We start from the raw sequence: 22,214 nt of genomic DNA, 5'->3' as shown, positions 1-22,214 counted from the left end.
AAAATTGATGGCAAGATGAATGCAGCATATTATCAGAAAATACTGGCGCACAATTTGTATTCTTCAGTGGTTAAAGCAGAAAAAGGTGAAAGTTCTGGAGTGGCCATCACGGTCTCCTGACCTTAATATTACCGAGCCACTCTCATGCAAAACGACCAAAGACTGTGCATGACCTAGAGGCAATTTGCCAATACGAACAAGCAGCTATATCAACTGCAAGAATTCTGGGCCTCATGGACAACTATTGCAAAAGACTGCACGCTGTCATTGATGCTAAAGGGGGCAATACACAGTATTAAAAACTAGGGGTATGCAGATTTTTAACAGGGGTCATTTAATTTAGATATTTGTTGCCATGTCTTGTTTTATGTTTGTGCCATTGCGTTATGACCTAAAACTGAATATGAATCCCATAAGAAATACAAAAAATGTGTTTTGGCTGCTCACTCATGCTTTCTTTAAAAATGGTACATATATTACCAATTCTCCAAGGGTATGCAAACTTTTGAGTACAACTGTATATGTAATTCTGTCCAGAACGTCTTGTGATTAACACACGCATGCCACATGTATAGCACGGCAAGGTACACCTACCTTGTTTAGCAATATAGCCTTGTCTCCTGCCTGTTCGCTGGACAATGAATCAGCATCATCCCTCTTTGCAATGAGCAGGGAGGTGATTTAGAAACTAGCAAACCTAAATTAGTGGTAGTAGAGTGATGTTCCTGACTATACAGTGTGGCAGAGACTAGCTAAACAGAATTGCATGCTGTGGTAGAACAATTATGTATTTAGCTGATAACATTTGACTATCGGTTAAGCATAGAAATCCTTAACCAGCTTCCCTGAGAGACATGATATAGGTGGCTTGGCAGTCACGATTCTAACAAAGTTAGGGTGAACTAACTTTTGATGCATCTATTCCAAATCAAACAGATCTAATTGACAACCCATAATTCTGTGTTTCAGTTCCAGTGCATCCTATATATAAGATGATTCTCTGCATGAGATCAGAAAATTAAATTGGCTAATAACACAGCAGTTCTTTCAAACATTTTCACACTGTGCCTGTGTGAAAATCCCACAGATCATCCAGTAAAGAGAGAAGCCAATAAGAGCTGGAACATTCTCCTAATCTAAATCTTTTCCATGTGAAATACAAAGGCTGAAAAGCTCTATGTGTCTTCCAAGTTCTCCCTGTAATTATGGACTAATATTAGAAGGTGACACATATGAGTGACATCTGGTGTGGATAGAAATGGATTGTGATAAGACACATTCCTCAGCGGTCAGATGGGTGCACATAGTGACAAGTTCATGTACAGATACTGCATGTCACAATGGGGGATGAACTATTGCAATACATAATGATTATACATACATACATACATCTAAATACACTATATTGACAAAAGTATTGGGACACCCCTCCAAATCATTGGATTCAGATGTTCTGTGAAATTTTCTTGCTACTAAATATTCAGCAGTCTACTGTGCTATTATAATAAAGTGGAAGCAACTGGGAACAACAGCAACTCAGCCATGAAGTGGTATGCAACGTAACATGACAGAATGGGGTCAGCGCATGCTGAAGTGCATAGTGAACAGAAATCGCCAACTGTCTGCAGAGTCAGCTACACACCTCCAAATTTCATGTGGCGTTCAGATTGGCACAACAACAGTGCGTAGAGAGCTTAATGGAATGGGTTTCCATGGCCGAGCTGCTGCATCCAAGCCATACATCACCAAGTGCAAAGCAAAGTGTCGGATGCAGTGGTGTAAAACACGCCGCCACTGGACTCTAGAGAAGTGAAGACGTGTTCTCTGGAGTGACAAATCACACTTCTCTGTCTGGCAATCCGATGGACCTGTCTGGGTTTGGTGATTGCCAGGAGAACGGTACTTGTCTGACTGCATTGTGCCAAGCGTAAAGTTTGGTGGAGGGGGATTATGGTGTGGGGTTGTTTTTCAGGGGTTAGGCTTGGCCCCTTAGATCCAGTGAAGGGAACTCTTAAGGCATCCGCATACCAAGACATTTTGTACAATTTCATGCTCCCAACTTTGTGGGAACAGTTTGGGGATGGCCACTTCATATTCCAACATGACTGCGCACCAGTGCACAAAGCAAGGTCCATAAAGATATGGATGAGTGAGTTTGGGGTGGAGGAACTTGACTGGCCTTGTCCTGACCTCAACCCGATAGAACACCTTTGCGATGAATTAGAGCAGGGACTGCGAGCCCGGCCTTCTCGTCCAACATCAGTACCTGACCTCAGAAATGCGCTTCTGGACGAATGGTCAAACATTCCCATAGATACACTCCTAAACCTTGTGGATACCTTCCCAGGAAGAGTTGAAGCTGTTATAGTGGCAAAGGGTGGGCCAACTCAATATTGAACCCTACGGACTAAGACCGGGATGCCATTAAAGTTCATGTGCGTGTAAAGGCAGCCGTCCCAATACTTTTGGCAATATAGTGTATGTTCAAATATATAAAAAAAGGAACTTATAGGGCCACTCCACCCAAAACAGATGGTTTCAATTTTGTAAGATAACGGAGCATCAAACAACCTAAGAGATTCTTATAGTTCTCGGGGGTAACTACAGTTAAGTCAAGTATACCCTATGGAAATTGTTGACGTTTTCATTGTATTTAAACATGCAAACATTAGATCTCAATTGAATAGTGCCAACAGATTAAGGTGATATACTTGAAGAAATGACGTATAAAATTGACATAGTGTATTAATTTTCATGATGTAAATGAACAAAAATACAGATTTGTCATATGGAAAAGGTATATCCACCCCTATATTTACCACCACTTCAAATCTGTGAAATTAGAATCCGGTGTTTCAGATTGGGTGGCAATGATTAGAACCTCCTTGGGGAGTATGCGGGTGCAACCTGTCTTATTTCAACCTCATAATTCTATGGTCTGGTGTTCTTTTTGCTATTGACATGTGTTGTGTCATCATGACATATTTACCATGGTTCACAAGTGCCCTCAGAATGAAAGCTGTGGATTCCTAGGAGTCTGGCATGGCATTTAGGAAGATAGCCAAATGTTTTGAAATCAATCTTTCCACTGTAAAATGAACTAATAAGTGGCATAGATTTAAAACAACTGCTATTTTTTTCAGGACTGGCCGGGCCATAACATTCAACCCAACAGCTGACTGTCTGATGCTAAAAGAAGCCTCAAAGAACCTCAACATTTAACTGTGGGTTGTTTGGGTGACTTGCAACAGTTGGGATCAATTCGCATTGCACCAGTTCAACCTGCATGAGAGGTATGTTAAAAAAAAAGCCTTTGCTGTCCAGAAAGAACATTACAGCAAGATAACAGGTTGCCATTTAACGTATAGGCAAATATCACTCTTCTGGAACAATGTGCTGCAGATTGATCAATCAAAGATATAGTTGTTTGGTCACAGTAACAGTAGAGATGTTTCAGCAAACCAAAGAAAGTATTTCAGGAGAAGAACCTCATAACCACTGTATGGTTGTGGAAATGTTATGGTTTGGAGTTTCTTTGCTGCTTTAGGATTTGGTCAGCTAGAAATAATCAAGGCAATTATACATTCTGCATCATATCAAAGTGTGCTTGATGAGAATGTGAGGTTATCTGTGCAAAGGATGAAGTCGTACAGGATATGACATCTATCTATCTATCTATCTATCTATCTATCTATCTATCTATCTATCTATCTATCTATCTATCTAACTAATACAGTAATGATCCAAAGCACACTAACAAATCCACCAAGAAATGGCTACAAAAGCAGAAATAGAGGGCTATGGACTTCATCAATTGAAGCCCTAATTTGATTTCCACAACTTTTTGTAAGCGGATTTTGAAATATGCAAGAAAAACCCACAAACTTCTTGCAACGTAAGGAAATTTGCATGGAGAATTAGTTAAACAATTCACTGTCGATGTCAGAGACTGGACGGCAGTTATACAAAATGCCTACAAGAAGGTATTTCTGCTGCAATACAAGTTTTTGGTGCCATGAGGTGTACTTACTTTTTCCACAGTACACCATTACATCGATGGATATTTTTGATGAATAAAAGGTTTGAAAAGGTAATTGTTTTTCTTGTGTTCTTTTTAACACAAATCACCCTGTATCTGTAGGCACTATTTGAATAAAGATCTAATGTTTTCCTGTTCAAATATGTTAAAAGTGTCAAAAGTTTACATGGGATGCACTTAATTATTCACATGATTGTATTTCTAAAATAGGTGGATTTGAGTTCCCAGGTCTGCACATCTGCTGCGGCCATTATGAGAGCTCCCAGCAAGGAATTATATCATGAAGATATCAGTCCAGGAGTATTAAGAAATATAAGAAGCTGGGGGTTCTTAACCTGGGAGCTCTATCTACCTTTACCTAGTAAAATACTGTTCATACTTTTAGTTCCACTTTATCCTTTAGTCTGTCACTAACACGTAACTTAACCCTGGAACTTAGCCTGACCATGACACTTGATTCTTAAAACAGACATATTCATTTAAAAAAATACAGTGGGCCACAATGAGTGGAATTACTCTTCAAAGGCCCACATTAGGTCTCCTGTGGGTCATACCAACTTAATAAAAAAAAATGACAACACTTCAGTCTCTGTTGTAGATTTAAAACTTTAAAAAACAGGTGCATAAAAAAGAATTGATACCTACTTGGCCTACCTCTCGCTCCACCAATCCCCACTCTCTTGAAGAGCAAACCTTTCTGAACATGCTTCATCTTCTGACAAACTTACTGTCAGCAACACCCCCATTCCACGCATGCGCCAAGTCCCGCTAGGCGGACGCTCACACGCATGCGCATAACTCGGCTTTCCTGCAAAAAGACGTGCCATATGGCGCACCGGAAGTGACGCGCATACGGCACGTCTCAAGATAAAACTGCGCCAAATGGCGCACAGGAAGTGACGTAGTTGATTGGCTCACTTCCCTATTTAAGCCTGGCTTGCATGTCCATTAGTTGCTGGATTGTCTTTTCAGCCCCATATTGTGCTTTGGAATCCTGTTTCTGCCTAGTCCTGTCTACTGCCTTTTGTCTGGATTTTTACCTGTTTCTGCTAGCTGCCTGCCTTTGACCTTGCACTGTTTACTGGAACCCGTCTCTGCCTTATCCCTCGGTACTGCATCTGCTCTCCTGGTTTGACCGGCTTGCCTTGACCTTGATTTCTGGATAACCCTTCTGCTTGCACGGTTTCAAGACCATTGGCACTCGGTGTCTGTCTGGCCTCTGTCTCCAACCTCAAAGGCCACAGGACACGAGGTGCAAGAGAAGCCTCCTCACCAACCCAGTCTCCCTACCAGGTACGTGATACTTACACTGGTATCAGGTGCCTGATCCCTGTCTGTTCTGTAGTTTATTCTGCCAGCATTCTTCAGCAAGCCTAGCTCTGCACAGGCAGCAGGACAGGTACGTATTGATTCCTTTCTATGCAGTGGCCCTTTTTTAGATTTAATCTAGTAATTCTTTACACCTAACCCCCCTCCCCCCAGGAATTACCCTAACGTTTATCCTTTAACCTACAACCTCTGCCTCAAACATTAACCTAACCCCTACCACAAAGCTAACCACATTGGCCCATGCTTCACTTATCCTGCACCTGAAGCATCAGTCCTGCACGCAAACAATCTTCAACCAATGTCTAAATGACAAAGCATTGAAAACCAATGATGTGAGTAAAACTCTGCTGAGAATTCCAACAGTGTAATGCCAGTGAAAATATAACTTTCCTAATCCTGTAGGGAAAAGAACCATGGAAAATGTCCAAACTGTAAATTGTTTAAGGGGAAAAAAGAAACAAAAACATGACAGTATTATCGCTACTTTCAATAACAGGAAGGCAGAAATGCTGTTACAACAGAAAAGTCTGTATTTGGATCAATAAGCATGATTTCCTCCTTGTCCGGTCCTCCCCAGCCGGCAGGATTTCCCCGTTCTTGAAAGAAGATAACAACGTAGGCCGCAGAGATATCAAATCCAAGCTCAGGAAGGAAGTCTGGGACCTGGCAACCATACAGGTAACTACAGGACTATGATCGATGGCATGGCTTGGTAAGCTGCCCAGGGATGCACATAGGGGGGAAATACACACTTCATGGCAAACGGAACAAAAAATTAACCTGGGGGGTGGTATTACAATACTGGGAACTTTCACACAATAAAAAAAAAGTGTTTCCCAAGTATATTAAAGGGGCAGTCCACCCAAAACTGTAAAGAAACTGGCAGGAGTGAAACCATCTGACAGTTTCTTATATCTTTTGAGTACTCGAGTGGTGAGATCTTAGTACTGTGTTCTTCTGCGCTGTGTTTGTATTTATTATTTATTTTATATTATGAAGAATGTAACATGAGGAGCTGGAACACAATGGTGGGGGGAACACTACCAGGTGGTCAGAGACAGGGTCAGGAACTATGGTAGAGAGCCAGGGGCTGATTGGGCTCACCAAGAACCACCATTAAATATAATATAAAACTTCTGGTGGATTAGCCAAAAGTTCACCAAGTACCACTTAGTGTGGATCAGCTAACATCAAGCACCATTTGACTTCTGTACACTTACTACTACTCTGTTTCTCCGAAAATAAGACCTAGTACAATTTTTGGGAATTGATAAAATATAAGACCTACCCCGAAAATAAGACCTAGTTGTGACCATTCCCAGGGCCGGTGGTGGCATAAAGGGGAACATGAAGAGCCGCAGGAGAGAATCAGCGGTGCCAACGAAGCCAGCGCTAGAGGAAGCGAGGCAGCAGCGGAGGGAGCAGAGCCGCAGAAGCCGATGCTTCCTCTATAGCGCTGGATCTTGTCACAGGTGGAGTGATACCAAATGCACTCCACCTGCGAGGAATCGATAGTGAAAGCGCACTTCGCTCATTCTGGCCAGCGATTGGTTACCAAATTGCTCTTGGAAAGGTACGGCACCCATGATTGCCCTGATCACCCTATTCTTAACTTTGCCACTCACTCCTGTCTTGTAAGTCTTCTACCGGTATTATGGTATGGTATTATGGTATGGTAGGACCTACACCGAAAATAAGGCCCAGTGTGTTTTTTTAAAACAAAAAAAATATAAGACAGTGTCTTATTTTCGGGGAAACACGGTAGGGATGCCCAGATATCGGCCCCCGAAACATATCGGCTGAAAATGGCACTTTTGGCATAATGCTGAAAGTGCCATTTTTTGGCCAATACAGCGGTGCATCCTATTCTCTCCTCCCCGCTGGGTGCTGCTCTGTGTCCCAGCGGGGAGGAGAGAAACTGTGACAGGCGGCCGAGCGCTGTGAGCGGCCAGTGTCTCTACTCCCACGTCGCTTAGCCTCCTATCACAGATCGGCAGAGCGGTATGGGTGGAGACAGCTCGGGCTGTCAAAGCAGGCTGAGCTCTCCTCCCGCACCGCTCGCTCAGCCTCCTGTGACAGCGTGTCAGGAAGGAGAGCGAGTACAAACACTTAGCAATCAGTGATCGCTGAGTGTTTGTACATAATTGAGCACATGGTATGGTTACTATATCCTCGAAAATGAATGAATGGGAAGTGATCTACATCACTACCTGTTCATTCATGATTGTGGTTATGGTAAACATAATCTGCCCTTATGTCATGAATGAACAGAAACACTCAGTATAGAGGATTGCTGTTCATTTATGCCCCCAATATTTCCCAGAAGCCCTTAAAAGTAAAGTAAAAATATTTAATAAAAAATGAATAAAAATAAATATAAAAAAATTAAAAAGTTTATAAAAAAAATAATTGAAAAAATTGAAAAAATTAAAATAAAAAACATTTTCGGTTTCCACGTGACATTTTTTTTTTTCCGGCTTCATTTCGGTTTTGAAATGTTCATTTCGGTGCACCTCTATTTACTACCAGTGCTACTAACTGTGTACATTTTATTTATGACCACTTGTATCTTTGAAGATAATGTTTTATGTATTTTTACTTTCATACTTTACAAGCTTCCACTTGCGTGTTTATTATTGTTGCAAATAAAGGGATTTTTAGCCACTAGAGGGAGGTATTGGTGGCTCAGTGCAACTACTCTGTCTCTCTCTTAATAGCTGTTAAGATAAGATAGCCATACAGCTTAACTAACTCACAACATGCATCTAAAAAGGAGCCGTAAAACACAATCACTGTGTAGCAGAGAAGGAAGCAGAACCTGATTTTGCAATAAACAAATATAGCTGCCTTTATATAAATATAGGATTATAACAACAAGGGTTTTCAACAAGCATTGATTACAGTATTAAGAGCAACCTGATTACATGTATCTAAAAAGACAGCTTCCCCATGCTGCTTTTTAAACTGCTTAATGTATGGGTGTCTAGGCAAGCATGGTATTTTAATGTACTACTGTAAACTGAACTCCAAAAATTGACTCAATTTAAGCCTATTGCAATCCCCTGTACAGCAGCACTCAGACTGGCAGTGGAAGGAGCAGCACTGGAGGCTAATCAAATGCCCTGCTAACAAGGTACATGCTTGATAGAAGGAAAAAGTGTAGATACAACGTCATCAAGCTGTTGCTGCTCCTTTACTGCCCAATCATTACAAGTGGAGACTTGGAAGGTGACCAAGCTGTGTTGCCTAACTGCAGCTGAAAAAAATCACCAAGCTGTCTGTATGGTTGGGCTGTGTAAATCGCTGTGTAAATCTAAGGACTGGATGGGCAAAAAAAAAAAAATCCCTTAGCAGACAAGACCGCTCTTATATATGTATTTCAATGGTGTATTTAGCAATATGACTTTAACATCCTCTTCCTTTCAGCTATCGTGTGACCTGGTTGAATATAATCAAACCCTCTCCTGATATTTATTTGATTTGCATTGTGGTAGATGTGCTGGATGACTGGCAGTTCCAATCAGGGTTAGATGATTCTAAGAGCTATTTGTTCTTTGAAAGAATTAGACATTTTCAAAGGGACTTCTCCCTTCTGTCAGTAAGAGCATTGAATAACTGTAAATAAACTAAAAATAAGCTCAGGAAACAAGTGATGGAAAAACAACACTCCCTTTCCTGCCCAGATGAAGGTCATCTGAAAACACACAGGTCGTACATGTTGTCACACTATAATGGAGAAGGCATGGTGAAATATGGACTTATGGAGGTGAGAGTTCAATATATCAGTGATAGCCAAAGCTAAATGTTTAGCCACAAGTGTAAACAAGGGCCTCTGATATTTTATATCAATACCCATTATTTCCTATTCATAAAGTGACAATCCCTATATTACAAAATGTCTCAAAATGTAGTTTGTGCATTTCATGAAATTAACATTTTCGAGACTTCCGGTTCCGGCGCCCATGTGAGCGGCTGCGAGGAGATCGCGATCCTGCACCCGCGGCCACCAAACATATTTAAAACCGGCTAAAACGCCCGACCGACTCACCCTACCTATCGGGCAGCTGAGCGGGGGAGTATGGACAGGTTCCTGGCTGGGGGAAAGTCCCGATCGCAGTCGGTTCCCCGAACGGCCGGTGACACAGGCACAGCAAGGGGGTCTAAGATGGCGGCGGCGGGCCTCTACACCCCCCCTCACTCAGGAGTTCTCCCTGGACGAAGCGGCATATGAGCGCATCGCCCTGGCAGTGGCCAATCTGCTGAAACCCACCATTACATCAGTGGTGGAAGCTGCCATCCAGCAGGGCCTCTCTCACATTCAGGCTGAGGTTTCGCAACAGGCCCGATCCCTTAAAGAGGCAGAACAGCGAATTTCGATTCTGGAGGAGGAGGTCCTGGAAGCCAACGCTAAGGTGACAGCCTTTGATGATCTATCCCATGGCCTTCTGGAGAAAATAGATGATCTGGAGAACCGGTCCAGAAGAAACAATCTGCGGATCATCGGGGTGCCCGAAACATACAAACCGCAAGTATTAACCGAGTTGTGCTCAACAGCCATCCCAGAGGCTCTGGGCCTCGACACTAAGTGTGTAGTGGAGCGGGCGCACAGGCTTGGGCAGCCTCACCCAGACAGAACGAATCCTAGACCGGTTATTGTGCGCTATTTAAATTACGCGGACAAGTTCCTCATCATGCAACAATACCGAGCCTCTCGCACCCTAGAGGTTGACGGTCACAAGCTTTTGGTCTTCGCAGACTACTCAGCCGAAGTCGCCAGGAAGCGAAAGGCCTTTAACAAGATATGTTCTGTGCTTTATCACAAAAGAATAAGATTTACACTGGCGTACCCGGCCACACTTCACGTGGAAACTCCGACGGGAAGGAAATGCTCTTATCTGGATCCAGCGGAGGCAGAATCATTTCTCAATACCTTGAGTATGGACACTGGGTCTCCCCCCAAATCGGCTGAACCCACCAGATCCCCACGAAAAAATGCACGGTCCTCAAAACGTAACAAAGGCACACCACGGAAATATAGGTATCGCTGACGACTGCAGGATGTCGCCAAGGCCTAAAGCTGCCACCTTGGTTAAACTTAGGGCGGGCAGTTGTAGCTATTATTGGACTTGCTTCACGGGTGGCTGAGGATGGTAGCTGTGCGAAGTTCCTCTTGCCCACATAGGAAAAAAGTGGAGTCATTACTGAGATGTGTTCTGTTTCAAAAGTTTAACAAGGTTATGTTGAATTTCATTGTTATTGTTAGTTTTTCTGTTCATTTTTCCCTTACTGCTGGTTGGCCACTAGGTACTCGGAATGGATGCATCTTGGGTGTGGTGATGTCCAGACGTGCCCTACTCTTACGGTGCTGCAGACATTCGACCTATGGGCGGACAGACTTACTTTGATCTCACACTCCACAAGTATGGAAACAAAGCGGGCAAACTAATGGTCAGATTGGTGAATGGGAGGCACTCACTGCAGCACATTTCACAGTGGCACGTCGGGACATCACCTACCTGGGCATCAAAGTAGGTAAACTACCTTCCTCTTTATATACCCTGAATTTCCCTCCTCTTATAGATAGACTAGTGCGGGAACTGGCAAGGTTTGCCCCTATCGCTTTTGAAAAAGCTCTGGCTCCCGAGAAGCGAGGGGGGATCAAATTTTCCTAATATCAGACTGTATAATTTGGCATGCATACTACGCCATGCGGTGGACTGGCTAACGAACGCATCGAGATATTCTAATACCGATCTGGAAGCGGCCCTGGTGCAGCCGTGGGACCTAAAGGGCATAGTTCATTGTAAACTATCAAAGTTGCCGGTATCACTGCGCCATCACTTGGTCATTAGAGATACGGTACTCGCATGTAGGGCGGTAAGACGCTTTTTACCCGACATGGGTTGTCCGCAATAACAGAATAAAAAAATTTTGTTTAAAAAAAAAATAAAATAAAATTTTCTATAATGTTTGCAGAGTTTCCTTTTCCTACAGAAAATGGCAGAGAGACTGACCTACGGGTTCATTCGGGGAGATTCACTGTTAGCTGGGCATTTCTCATTAAGTCAGAACTGGATACCCTTCAAATTTGCCTCCCATTTGTCCTGAATTCCTAGTTAACGGATTGGTTATCGGTTTTGAAACAAAATGGTTGCTGGTACCAGTAATTACTAGTGGCAGACAATTCTTGAAGTGTACAACTCTGGCTTTCAAAAAAAAGTTTAGATAAGATTGAGAAAAAAAAAGAGTGATTTGAAATATGTTGTTTATCAGCCATTTTGATCCAAATTATGACATTGTCAGACATAGCTAAAAAATTCAGAACTATCCCTTTTCATAAAAGCAGCCTTAGCTATTGTGGTCCTACAGTGTCTGTTATAAGACACTCTTATACCCTTCCTACTTCCTCCCAGTTACAAATTCCACTCCTCCCCTTAATTACATCAATTCATAGGCATTGCATTATCTTGAGGAGAAAAAAAAATGGCCATCATCTGTAATTATCCAACATAAAAGACTGCAATTTCCCCTCATCTGCTATTTATGGTCGTCTGGTGATGTTTGCAGACACACAGAGACATAAGGATCATGGGTCTGTCTTTCTGATATCATTTGGTCTGTGTGAGTTATTTAATGTCTACATAGATCTTGTGGGTTTTTTTGTTTTTGTACTTCAAACTGTGCATATTGTGGCCATGGTGTCACTAGACAACTGGAGTACTACTGGAATAGGCAGAAACCAATCTGTGTACCTTATTCAGGAACTGAAAGAAGAAAGGGAGAAACAAAGAAAGTAAGGAAGGAGGGAGGAATACGAAGGAAGGGATGTAGGGAAGATGAGAGGAAGAAAAGACTGGAAAGAAGGAAAGGAAAGTAAAAGGGAGGGACGGGAAAACTGAAGGTAGAGATGAATGGGGGGAAAAATTGAGGGAAGAATTAAATGAAGGGACGGAAGGAAATAAACAGAAGAATGGAACGGAGGAAGTAAGGAAAGAATATAGACAGTGAAAGGGATAAAAGAAAGTAAGGAAGGGAGGAAAGGAAAGGAAAGGTGGAGGGTACAAATTCAAGCAGCACAAGCTCCTACCTGTTTCTCGCTGATGGACTCTGCAGATTTTGTGATCCCATCAAGACATTTGCCGATGATTGGGATGACTTGGCGGTCTATTTCAGCGTACATTTTCAGTGATTCCCCCAACCGTGCTATCCTCCTTTCGTCCATGTCTTGCAGTTTCTAAAGAATGTTACAGACTGTGAGAATAGTCTACTACTTGCCCACTCAGACCAGAGTCATGTCATTTCACAAACACACAATGAAAGAAAATCAGAAGTTAAAACTACAGAGGCCTAGAGTACTTCTCTTCATGCAAAGGTAAACAGGATTGTGGTACATGTGTACTTGTCCTTGTATTCAGATCAGTTCCTTTGAGTCCTAGTCAAGGTCCTGGCATTTGACAGCTGGATAACAGGGGTAGAACTTAGGGCTACGGCAGGGATTACTTTCAACTAACACTCGATATATGGTCTTGGCTAAAAATCCAGCATCTACCTCAGTCCCAAAGAAACTGACCTGAAGACAAGTGCAGGTACATGCACAAAACCAGTAATGATAATTTATAAACTCTGGTGGACATGACAGCTTAAAAGAGAACTATGAGGTAAACTTTTTATCCTATAGTTCTCTCTAGGGTCCCGGGAGGACATATACCAACGTCCTCCCGTGACCCAAAGCTCAGTATATAGCAAGCTACAGTAAATATACTATATACTGAGAGCGCCGCAGCCGGGACGAATCCCGACAATGCTGTCGAGATCCACCCAGCTAGCTGATTGACAGTGGGCTTTGCCTATCTAGAGGCAGAGCCAGCTGTGCACCCCCCTTCTCCCGTTCATTCCTCCAGTCAAATGCTGTAGGATCGGAGAGGAGAGGGGGGAATCCCTGCGGGGAGCGGTGACTGTCAGGAGCTGATCGTAAAGTAAGCGAGCGACGGTATGTGTTCGCTCACTTCCCAATCAATAGAGCCGACGTGTGACAGTTTCATTGTCACACGTCGGCTCTAACTATGAGGATGAATGAAAATCACTCACCTCATAGTTCTCCTTCAACTTTAAAAGAACAACAACCCAATTATAATGTTTCAGGCCATACACTTTCTGCCTTTCCCACAATATGCATATGCAACATTAAAGCAAACCTATCCTAAAAAGAAATACCAGACTAGCACTAGGACTTAACTGTGCATAACAACAGGCATTCCGATATTAGCCTTTGCCTGGTGCACTGTTTTCGGTACCGCCATCTTGATTATGACATTGTTTACTGGAGGAGTGTGCAATCCACCAATTACAGCCTGTATCACTGTATGATCCCTTACCCTTTCCTGTCCTTGCAGGAGCAGAGTGAAAAGTTCCTGGACAGATGACACCTGGGAACACACTGCTGTCATGCACCGTCTGCCCAGTGTCAGCGTCACACATTAGGATAAAAAGGCCCCAAATCACCACATGGTTCACATCACACAGAGAAATAAAAATAAGACAGATTTCTGACTGAAAATGAGAATTTGTAGGCGCAAAAGGAGACAAATAGACATATTAATCATGGATGGAAAAAAAAAGAGACAAAAACAATGACACTGGTGAAAACAATTATATAGTTATAGAAGATCTGACATTGTAACAAGTCTGCAATAAAGAGATGGAACATATACCACACCTGGTAGATGGCCGGCATTTGTGTGTGATAGTGCTCATTCTGCTCACGGTTAAACTTCTGTAACACTGATGAATAATCCCCCTTACTGTCGTCTGCCATCTGATGACGGATCTGGGCTTGCTGTCGGGCCTGCAATAAAAAAATAAATACATGAAGCAGATGAGACAGATTCAGTGGTCATCCTAGTAGCATAATATAACATATTCCATGATCAGGCCTTGTTGTACTGTAGTTAAATGGAAGGGACCAAACATGGACTTTTTCCCTTATTAAAAGGACAAAGAAACTTTTAGATAAGATTGAAAAAGAACAAAATCAGAATCAAGAGCCAAGATGAAAACAGAGTTGAAGAAGCATTTTTCTTCATCATGGTGGCATTGGCTTCTATTTATTATTTGCCTGAGGTAGGCAAGTAGGATACCAACTTAAACTGCCCTTTAAAGTGACCCAGTCCCTATACTGTACTAAATTTACTCAGCTAAGCCTGTCCTGTAAAACTATAAAACCTTTACCTCGGCCCTTCCCGCCCTCCTATGAAGTCCACAGGGAAAGTGACACTTTCAGGAGTGTTGGTCTCCTGGGTACCCACAGCTATCACAGGTTCCTCCTGCTGACCTCTGTGTCACTTCTTTAATGTGTGAAGGTCAAAAGGAGACCAGCGGGAGACCTAGGAGGTCGACATGTCAGAAATGTCACAACTTTGAAAGATCAATTCACTTGAAAGGAGAGTGAGGTAGGGGGGTGAGGTAGGGGCAGGATAGGTGAGACGAGTACATACTGTCTTTTTTTAGAGGAAAAGCAATGCTGAGTATATTTAATATAGCAACAGGGTTGCTTTAAAAAGGTAAGTATGGCACATAGTCAGTGGGTACATATTTTGAGTTATTACTGCAGTATCTACCCAAAATAATTTTTGATATGATTTCCACAATATTTGTAATATTTCAGTAAATTTGTAGATTAACCACTGGAGGGAGCTCTGTATTTCACCTCCCTCTGTTAACATTAAAATGAGATATCAGCCACTCAGGGTGAGCATTGTTTTCAAAGAGTCAGCCGACTCAGCTCTGCATTAGAAGTAGCGGTCAATTACTATCACTGTGCAGCACTGCAAAGCACAAAGCAGGGCCTTGGTATGCAATGAGCAGATTAACCACTGGAGGGAGCTCTGTATTTGACCTCCCTCTGTTAATATTGAAATGAGATATCAGCCACACAGGGTGAGCATTGTTTTCAAAGAGTCGGCCGACTCAGATCTGCATTAGCAGTAGCGGTAAATCACTATCACTGTGCAGCACTGCAAAGCACAAAGCAGGGCCTTGGTATGCAATGAGCAAATATGGCTGCTCCCGTTTACATATAAGTACACACCATACAATGAAAAATGGAAAATGAACACATGTTGACGAAATTAATTAGATCAAGCTAATCCGTTTTTTTTTGTATGTCTATACCTGACACTAAAGTTACCCTGCACAGCACTGTTTGTATTCACTCTATCCAACACATAACATACCTCAATGTAGTTTCAGGAGATGCAGTAGATGTTTAAAAAAGAATCTGCATGTGAGCACTGCTGGTCCTCAGCTTGTTTTAACTGAGCAGGTCTGAACCAGTAAAAAAAAAGTTCCCATGATGCAACAAACATCTCCCGTATTCTGCACACTGTAAGGTATAGGGGGTGAGCACAGACATAATATTATCGAGGGTAGCAGGTACTGGATTCTATATCCGTTTCTCTAGCATGACAAGAAGAGGAGGTATATGTGTGTTAAATGATTACATTTGGTGATTTTAGCATCTTCTCATATACCCTGCCCTTCTCAAAGATTACAGTCCATCTTTAAGTACAACCATCAGCTTTATACAAACAGTAGTCAGCAATAGCAAATTAGCTCTCCAACCATTTTTCAATCATTTGCTCCATTAAAGTGAATTAACCAAAAACTGATTTTTCATTTGTTGGGTGAATGCAGGCAGGTTTTTGAAGGAGAACCCAGGCCCAGATGCTCTTTCTGTTGTGGTTGTGACCAATCTTTCTTGACTTTCTGCTAAATGGCTGTGTCATCATCTACCTTCTTGCAGAGATACGTGCTGACCACATTTGTAAGAAGGAGAAGGATAATCAGGGAACTGAATTACTTGGTATCCACATTTTCGGTTGGGGGAGGTATAAAGGTTGCCATTGCAGGTCTCTCCTTCTGAAATTACTTGTACCCTGTCAAGCTGATCACCTGGGTTAAAAAAGTCATTGATTCAAAACTATTATGCAGATTACGAGTTCTGATATCATTGATTTTTCTGATTGACATGCTTGATCCAGGTCAACCTCTCAAAGCAGTGAAAGCAGAGACAGCCAAGCAACTAGAATGTTCTTCTTTCTGTATTTCTCTCAATACAGGATCAATGTAAAAAGATCAACAAAGTAAATAAGTGTTCCTTTCAGCAAGTGTTTTCCACCTTTACTACCCCGTGGTGTGGGTCACCTCATCTCTGGTCCTCCTACACAGCAACTTATCTACCAAGAAAAGTCCGGTCATCAATCTGAGCCACGTAGGCAGGTAAACAGGGCTGTTAATTGGATGGAGTTTGCTCCCTCACTTACACTGTGATCTTCACAGGCCCCATGCTGGGCCAGATCCATGACCTGAATACACAGACAATCGTTTCCAAACAACTAATCTCTGAAGCTGCAGTAGCGGATGGAACACTTTATTCATGGGAGATGGAAACCAGAAAGCAGTGCCAGAAAGTCTAAGGACTCTGCTAAACAGAGGTGGCCAAAACAATGCCTCATTGCTAAGATTAAAGAGAACCCTATTACTTTGCTGAGGACATACGGATGCCAAGAAGGAGATGACGGAAGGTAGCCATGGGGCTAAATAACTTCAGCTGAAAACAGTGGGGCTAAAGCTCTTAGCAACCAGTCAGGTTTATTTATTTTTTTAATATCAAAGGAAAGGGAAGAATCTGGTTGCTACTGGCAATAACTTAAATGTTGCTCTACTTTTTACATACCAGACAATTTGTTGTTTTTTCATGGTTATGGTTTTTACAGATTTTTGATGCATGACATTAATCCTGTTATATATTTTGTGCAGTGCATGATATCATGGCAAGGCTAGGAATTTGAAGTTTTTGAAGGCAACACTGGTGTGAAGAAGTTACGGTCAAGGATGAGGCAGCTAGAAAAAGTGATGCTGTTTACATATTTTCTAGAGTTTACATGTCCCCTTCTCTATCATGTCTGCCATCCCCTTTGTCTTCCAATAAAGTCACCAGGAGAACCAAACCTTCTATTGCCCCTATGGGACCATGCATACCAAAACAGGCATGGTAGAAATAGGATGATGGGTAAACAGCAATCCTCTACTGGTTCCACTCTATGTGGTAGCAAAGAGAGATCACAATTTCCACTGCTCAGTCTAATCAAGCTGTGCAAAATGGAGATAACACATTTTGCTGAAAACAAAAACACATTTTATGGCCAAGCTGCAATGCTAGATTTCCAGCATAGGGTGGGGAACGATCCAGTGAAAACAAATCCAGGGAATGTTTATTATTTTTACATTTTATTTCAAGTATTTATGTAGCGCCAACAATTTACGCAGCACTTTACATAGTTGCACATTCACATCAGTCCCTGCCCTCAAGGAGCTTACAATCTAAGGTCCCTATCTCACATGCATACATAGAGGGCCAATTCAGCTGGAACCTGAATTCAAGTTCCAGTCGAGAGGAAGCTGATTTAGAGAGGAGCCAATGTCTTTGGCGTGTGGGAGGAAACCCATGCAAGCCCAAGGAGAACATGCAAACTCCATGCAGATAGTGACCTGGCCGGGATTCGAACCAGGGACCCCCAGTACTGCAAGGCAGAGGCGCTAACCACTACGCCACTGTGCTGCCCAACTCTGCTTGGTACAATATAGAGTGGTCACAGAGGACTTTAATCATTCTAGAAAACAGAACATTGAGGGGCAGAAAGTGGATCTGTGCTTTGCCCACGCAGAGCCGAGTCCCATTCACTCTAGTTGGGCTGATGACTCACCTAGCCCTCATGTGACAGTGCAGAGCCAATCACCATCACATGCTCCTCTACACCCAAAAGTACCTGGAGTGGGGAGAGTTCAAGTGTATAATAACTGCAACTTTTTTTTAGTTTGGAGTGGGGAAAAATTTTAACTCCAGTGGGAGTTTCACAGCTGTTCGGGGCTAAATTAGAGAGATGTACCCTTACTTCCTGTCCAGGGGACAATCCTTTAAATTTCCAACAGCAAACACAGACAGAAGTAAAATGCTTTTGTTAAGTTATAAAGGGGAAGGCAAGAAACCCTGCCACTGTTTTATTGTCCCTTATTCTGTTTTTCCGTCACTTCCTGTCTGGCAAAATGTTGTCCTCAAAACAGGAAGTGCGGGACATCACCTTACCTTTTATTTTAAATAGATACATTTTAAATTAAAGGTAAATATGTGAAGCTGAGGAGCTAAAGCAAATCTGATGTCTTGTCCAAGTTTGCTTTAAAGCAAAATATGACAAAACTGGAAAAAATAGCACTTTTGTACTTACAATAAAATCCCTTTCTTGCAGCCCATTGAGGGACACAAAGTTATTCTCTTCCATGTTATACTGCCGCCTACAGGACGATTGGACATTTCCAAACAAAAAAACTGTAGGCCAGCCCAGGATAACCCCTTCCACTAGCAGCATGTCTCTGTTTTTGTAGCAACCAGCACTGAGAGCATGGTCATAGGGGTGGGACCCGTGTCCTTCAATGGATTCCAAAAAGGTTTTCGCTATTAGTACAAAAATCCCATTTTCTTTCTCATCCATTGAGGGATAAAGAAAGTAATTCACTTTTGAGACATCCAGAAGTAGTACAATTGAGGGATGGGCAACACAGCATATAAGCCCAAGGAAAAAAGTGCTAGCAAGAAATAGGTCAGTCTTCTACATGGCAGAGCTGAAGAAAAAACATCTATCCTCCTAGGACACTAGCAAAAAACTGTGGCATGCTGGTAGCAGGAGGGGTTATAATGGGCTGCCTGCAGTTTTTTTTTGCAAGTGTCCAATACTCCTGTAGGTGGTAGTATAATCCAAATGTGAATGACATCTTGTGTCCCTCAATGGAGGAGAAAGAAAGTAAAATTCCCACCCTTCTCTACCCTCCTCTTTTCTGCCTACCTTAAAATTAAATGTCCAGTTTGAGCACAGGCAGCCTACACAAACACTGTATGCTCAGTTCTCATGAATCATGTAGCCAGCCATGATGGAAAGATTCTACAATTAAGTTATTTCTTCAGCCAGCCACAGCAGGAAGACAAGCCAGAATATGTTCTACTCCCTGTAGACAGCCCCACGCAGTCTTTTAATTATGGGTGCTAGAAGGATGTGTCATTAGAAATATTAATTAGAACTTGTCAAATCCGTATTAGACACTTGATATCATCATTTGGTTTTAAATAACTTAACAAGGGCACGCTGAAATTCTAATTATGTGTAATTTATTTTTACCAAAAAAATAAAGTCATATTTTCTACTACTTTATTAGAGTACAATAGAAAGAGATTGAAGGCATGTAAATCCTAGCATACAATTAAAGGGATATTTTTAACAGCTCAGAAGAGCGGGCGGAGCCATACAAGATTTTCCTCTACAGTATGCGGCCAAACTCGCATCTAGAAACTTTTCTGACACAAAAAACAGTCTAACTGTTTAATTTATTTTACTTGTTTTTTAACCCAGCAGGCATAAAAAATATCACACACACCTATATATACATATACACACACACACACACACATACACACACAGTGTGCAAGAGTTTTAGGCAGGTGTGAAAAAATGCTGTAAAGTAAGAATGCTTTCAGAAATAAAGGTGTTGATAGTTTATTTGTATCAATGAACAAAATGGAAAGGAAGCTACCGCTCTGGAACGCACCGCAATTGGTGAGAACAAGCCCTGATGCTTCTTATATATTGCACGGATGTTCTTTATTAATTGGAATATTATTGGTCACATTTAATGCCTTTAAGAGTGCACGGATGTTTTCATAAATTTTACTGATTAGAGCAACACATTGATGAAAAAAATGTTTTATTTATTAATTTTTAATATTGTTTTGCATATTATTATCACTATTGGGATCATTTTTTGGTGCTTATAGAAGGCACGTCTTTTATATTTATTTTTTCACTTGAATTTGCATATATATAATATTTTTGTGTGAATATTTAGTGCTGTGCATAAAAGTTTACATATCATTGAAGAGTGAATATGCTCGAAGCATAGCAGCTTAATATTTCCTCTCAGTTATAGGAACCCTGAGCGTGGAATATTGTTTTAATAACAGATGAGATTTTAACCCTATGCTAAAATCTCTGGCAGTCTAAAGGCTGTGACACACTGCACATGAAGCAGCGTGGAGTGGTGGCGCGCTGCCTTCGCGTGCAGTGTGTCATGTCATTTCCACTCCGGCACGTCAGCTTGCGAGAGCTCGAGACGAAATGTGAGAAATAACGTATATACAGTTAGTAAAATAATTATTTGAGCCCCTGTAGATTTTGTAAGTTTGCCCACTTACAAAGAAATGAAAGGTCTATAAGTTGTATCATAGGTGCATTTTAAATGATAGAGACAGAATAGCAACCAAAAATCCAGAAAATACACTTGATACAAATGTTATAAATTGAGTTGCAGTTCAGTGAGTAAATTAAGTATTTGATCCCCAAGCAAAACATGACTTCGTACTTGGTGGAGAAACCTTTGTTGGCAAGCACAGAGGTAAGAAGTTTCTTGTAGTTGGTTACCAGGTTTGCACACATCTCAGGAGGGATTTTGGTCCACTCTTCTTTACAGATCTTCTCTAAATCCTTAAGGTTTCTTGGCTGTCGTGTGGCAACTTGAAGTTTCAGATCCCTACATACATTTTCTAAAGGATTAAGGACTGGAGACAGGCTAGGCCACTCCATGACATTAATGTGCTTCTTCTTGAGCCACTGCTTTGTTGCCTTGGCGGTATGTTTTGGGTCATTGTCATACTGAAAGACCCATCCACGACCCATCTTCAGTGTGCTGGCTGAGGGAAGGAGGTTCTCACCCAAGATTTTACAATACATGGCCCCGTCCATTGGTCCCTCAATGTGGCAAAGTTGGCCTGTACCTTTAGCAGCGAAACAGCGCCAAAGCATAATTTTCCACCTCTGCGCTTGACTGTAAGGGTGGTGTTTTTAGGGTTATAGTCAGCATTTTTCTTCCTCCACACACGGAGAGTTGGGTTAATGCCTAAGAGCTCTTTTTTGGTCTCATCTGACCACAACACTTTCTTCCAATCCTTCTCTGAATCATTTAGATGTTCATTGGCAAGCTTCAGACGGGCCTATACATGTGCTTTCTTGAGGAGGGGGGCCTTCCGGGAGCTGCAGGATCTCAATCCATGGCGGTGTATTGTGTTAACAATGGTTTGTTTGGTGACTGTGGTCCCAACTGCCTTGAGATCATTCACAAGCTCCTTCCCCATAGTTCTGGCCTGATCCCTCACTTTTCTCATGATCATCCTTACCCTATGAGGCGAAATCTTGACTGGAGCTCCAGACCAAGGGCGATTGATAGTTATTTTGTATTCCTTCCATTTTCGAATAATCACTCCAACAGTTGTTTCCTTCTCACCATGCTTCTTGCTGATAGTCTTGTAGCCCATTCCAGCCTTGTGCAGGTCTACAATCTTGTCCCTAACGTCCTTTGACAGCTCATTGGTCTTGTCCATGGTGGTGAGGTTTGAATGGAAGAAAGAGATTCTGTGGACAGGTGTCTTTTATATACATAACAAGTTGTCGTTAGGAACACCTTCTTAAATTGACAGGACTACTCTGTGTACCACATAGCCAGTCTGTGGGAGCCAGAATTATTGTTGGTTGGTAGGGGATCAAATACTTATTTTACTGACTGAACTGCAACTCAATTTATAACATTTGTGTCATGTTTTTTCTGGATTTTTGGTTGATATTCTGTCTTTATCCTTTAAAATACACCTATGATACAAATTATAGAACTTTAATTTCTTTGTAAGTGGGCGAACTTCTGCAGGGGATCAAATAATTATTTTCCTCACTGTATATATATATGTATATAT

General features: G+C 41.9%; 1 protein-coding gene across 8 annotated transcripts in view; it reads right to left on the bottom strand.

The window, feature by feature from the left end:
* Window positions 1-22,214, bottom strand: part of FNBP1 (formin binding protein 1) — a 220,895-nt gene that overhangs the window by 47,115 nt on the left and 151,566 nt on the right. For all 8 annotated transcript variants that reach the window (XM_018564751.1, XM_018564754.1, XM_018564749.1 and 5 more), the window contains exons 7-8: window positions 14,085-14,213; window positions 12,456-12,602 (exon numbers count right to left, since the gene is read on the bottom strand). In XM_018564751.1, the coding sequence (XP_018420253.1) occupies window positions 12,456-12,602; window positions 14,085-14,213 (276 nt within the window). The remainder of the gene's footprint in view (window positions 1-12,455; window positions 12,603-14,084; window positions 14,214-22,214) is intronic.

The sequence above is a fragment of the Nanorana parkeri genome, unplaced genomic scaffold (assembly GCF_000935625.1).
Source record: "Nanorana parkeri isolate BGI_ZX_2015 unplaced genomic scaffold, ASM93562v1 scaffold778, whole genome shotgun sequence".
Lineage (NCBI taxonomy): Eukaryota > Metazoa > Chordata > Amphibia > Anura > Dicroglossidae > Nanorana > Nanorana parkeri.
The sequence above is the reverse complement of the archived record's forward strand: the minus strand, read 5'-3'. Positions and strand labels throughout refer to the sequence as shown.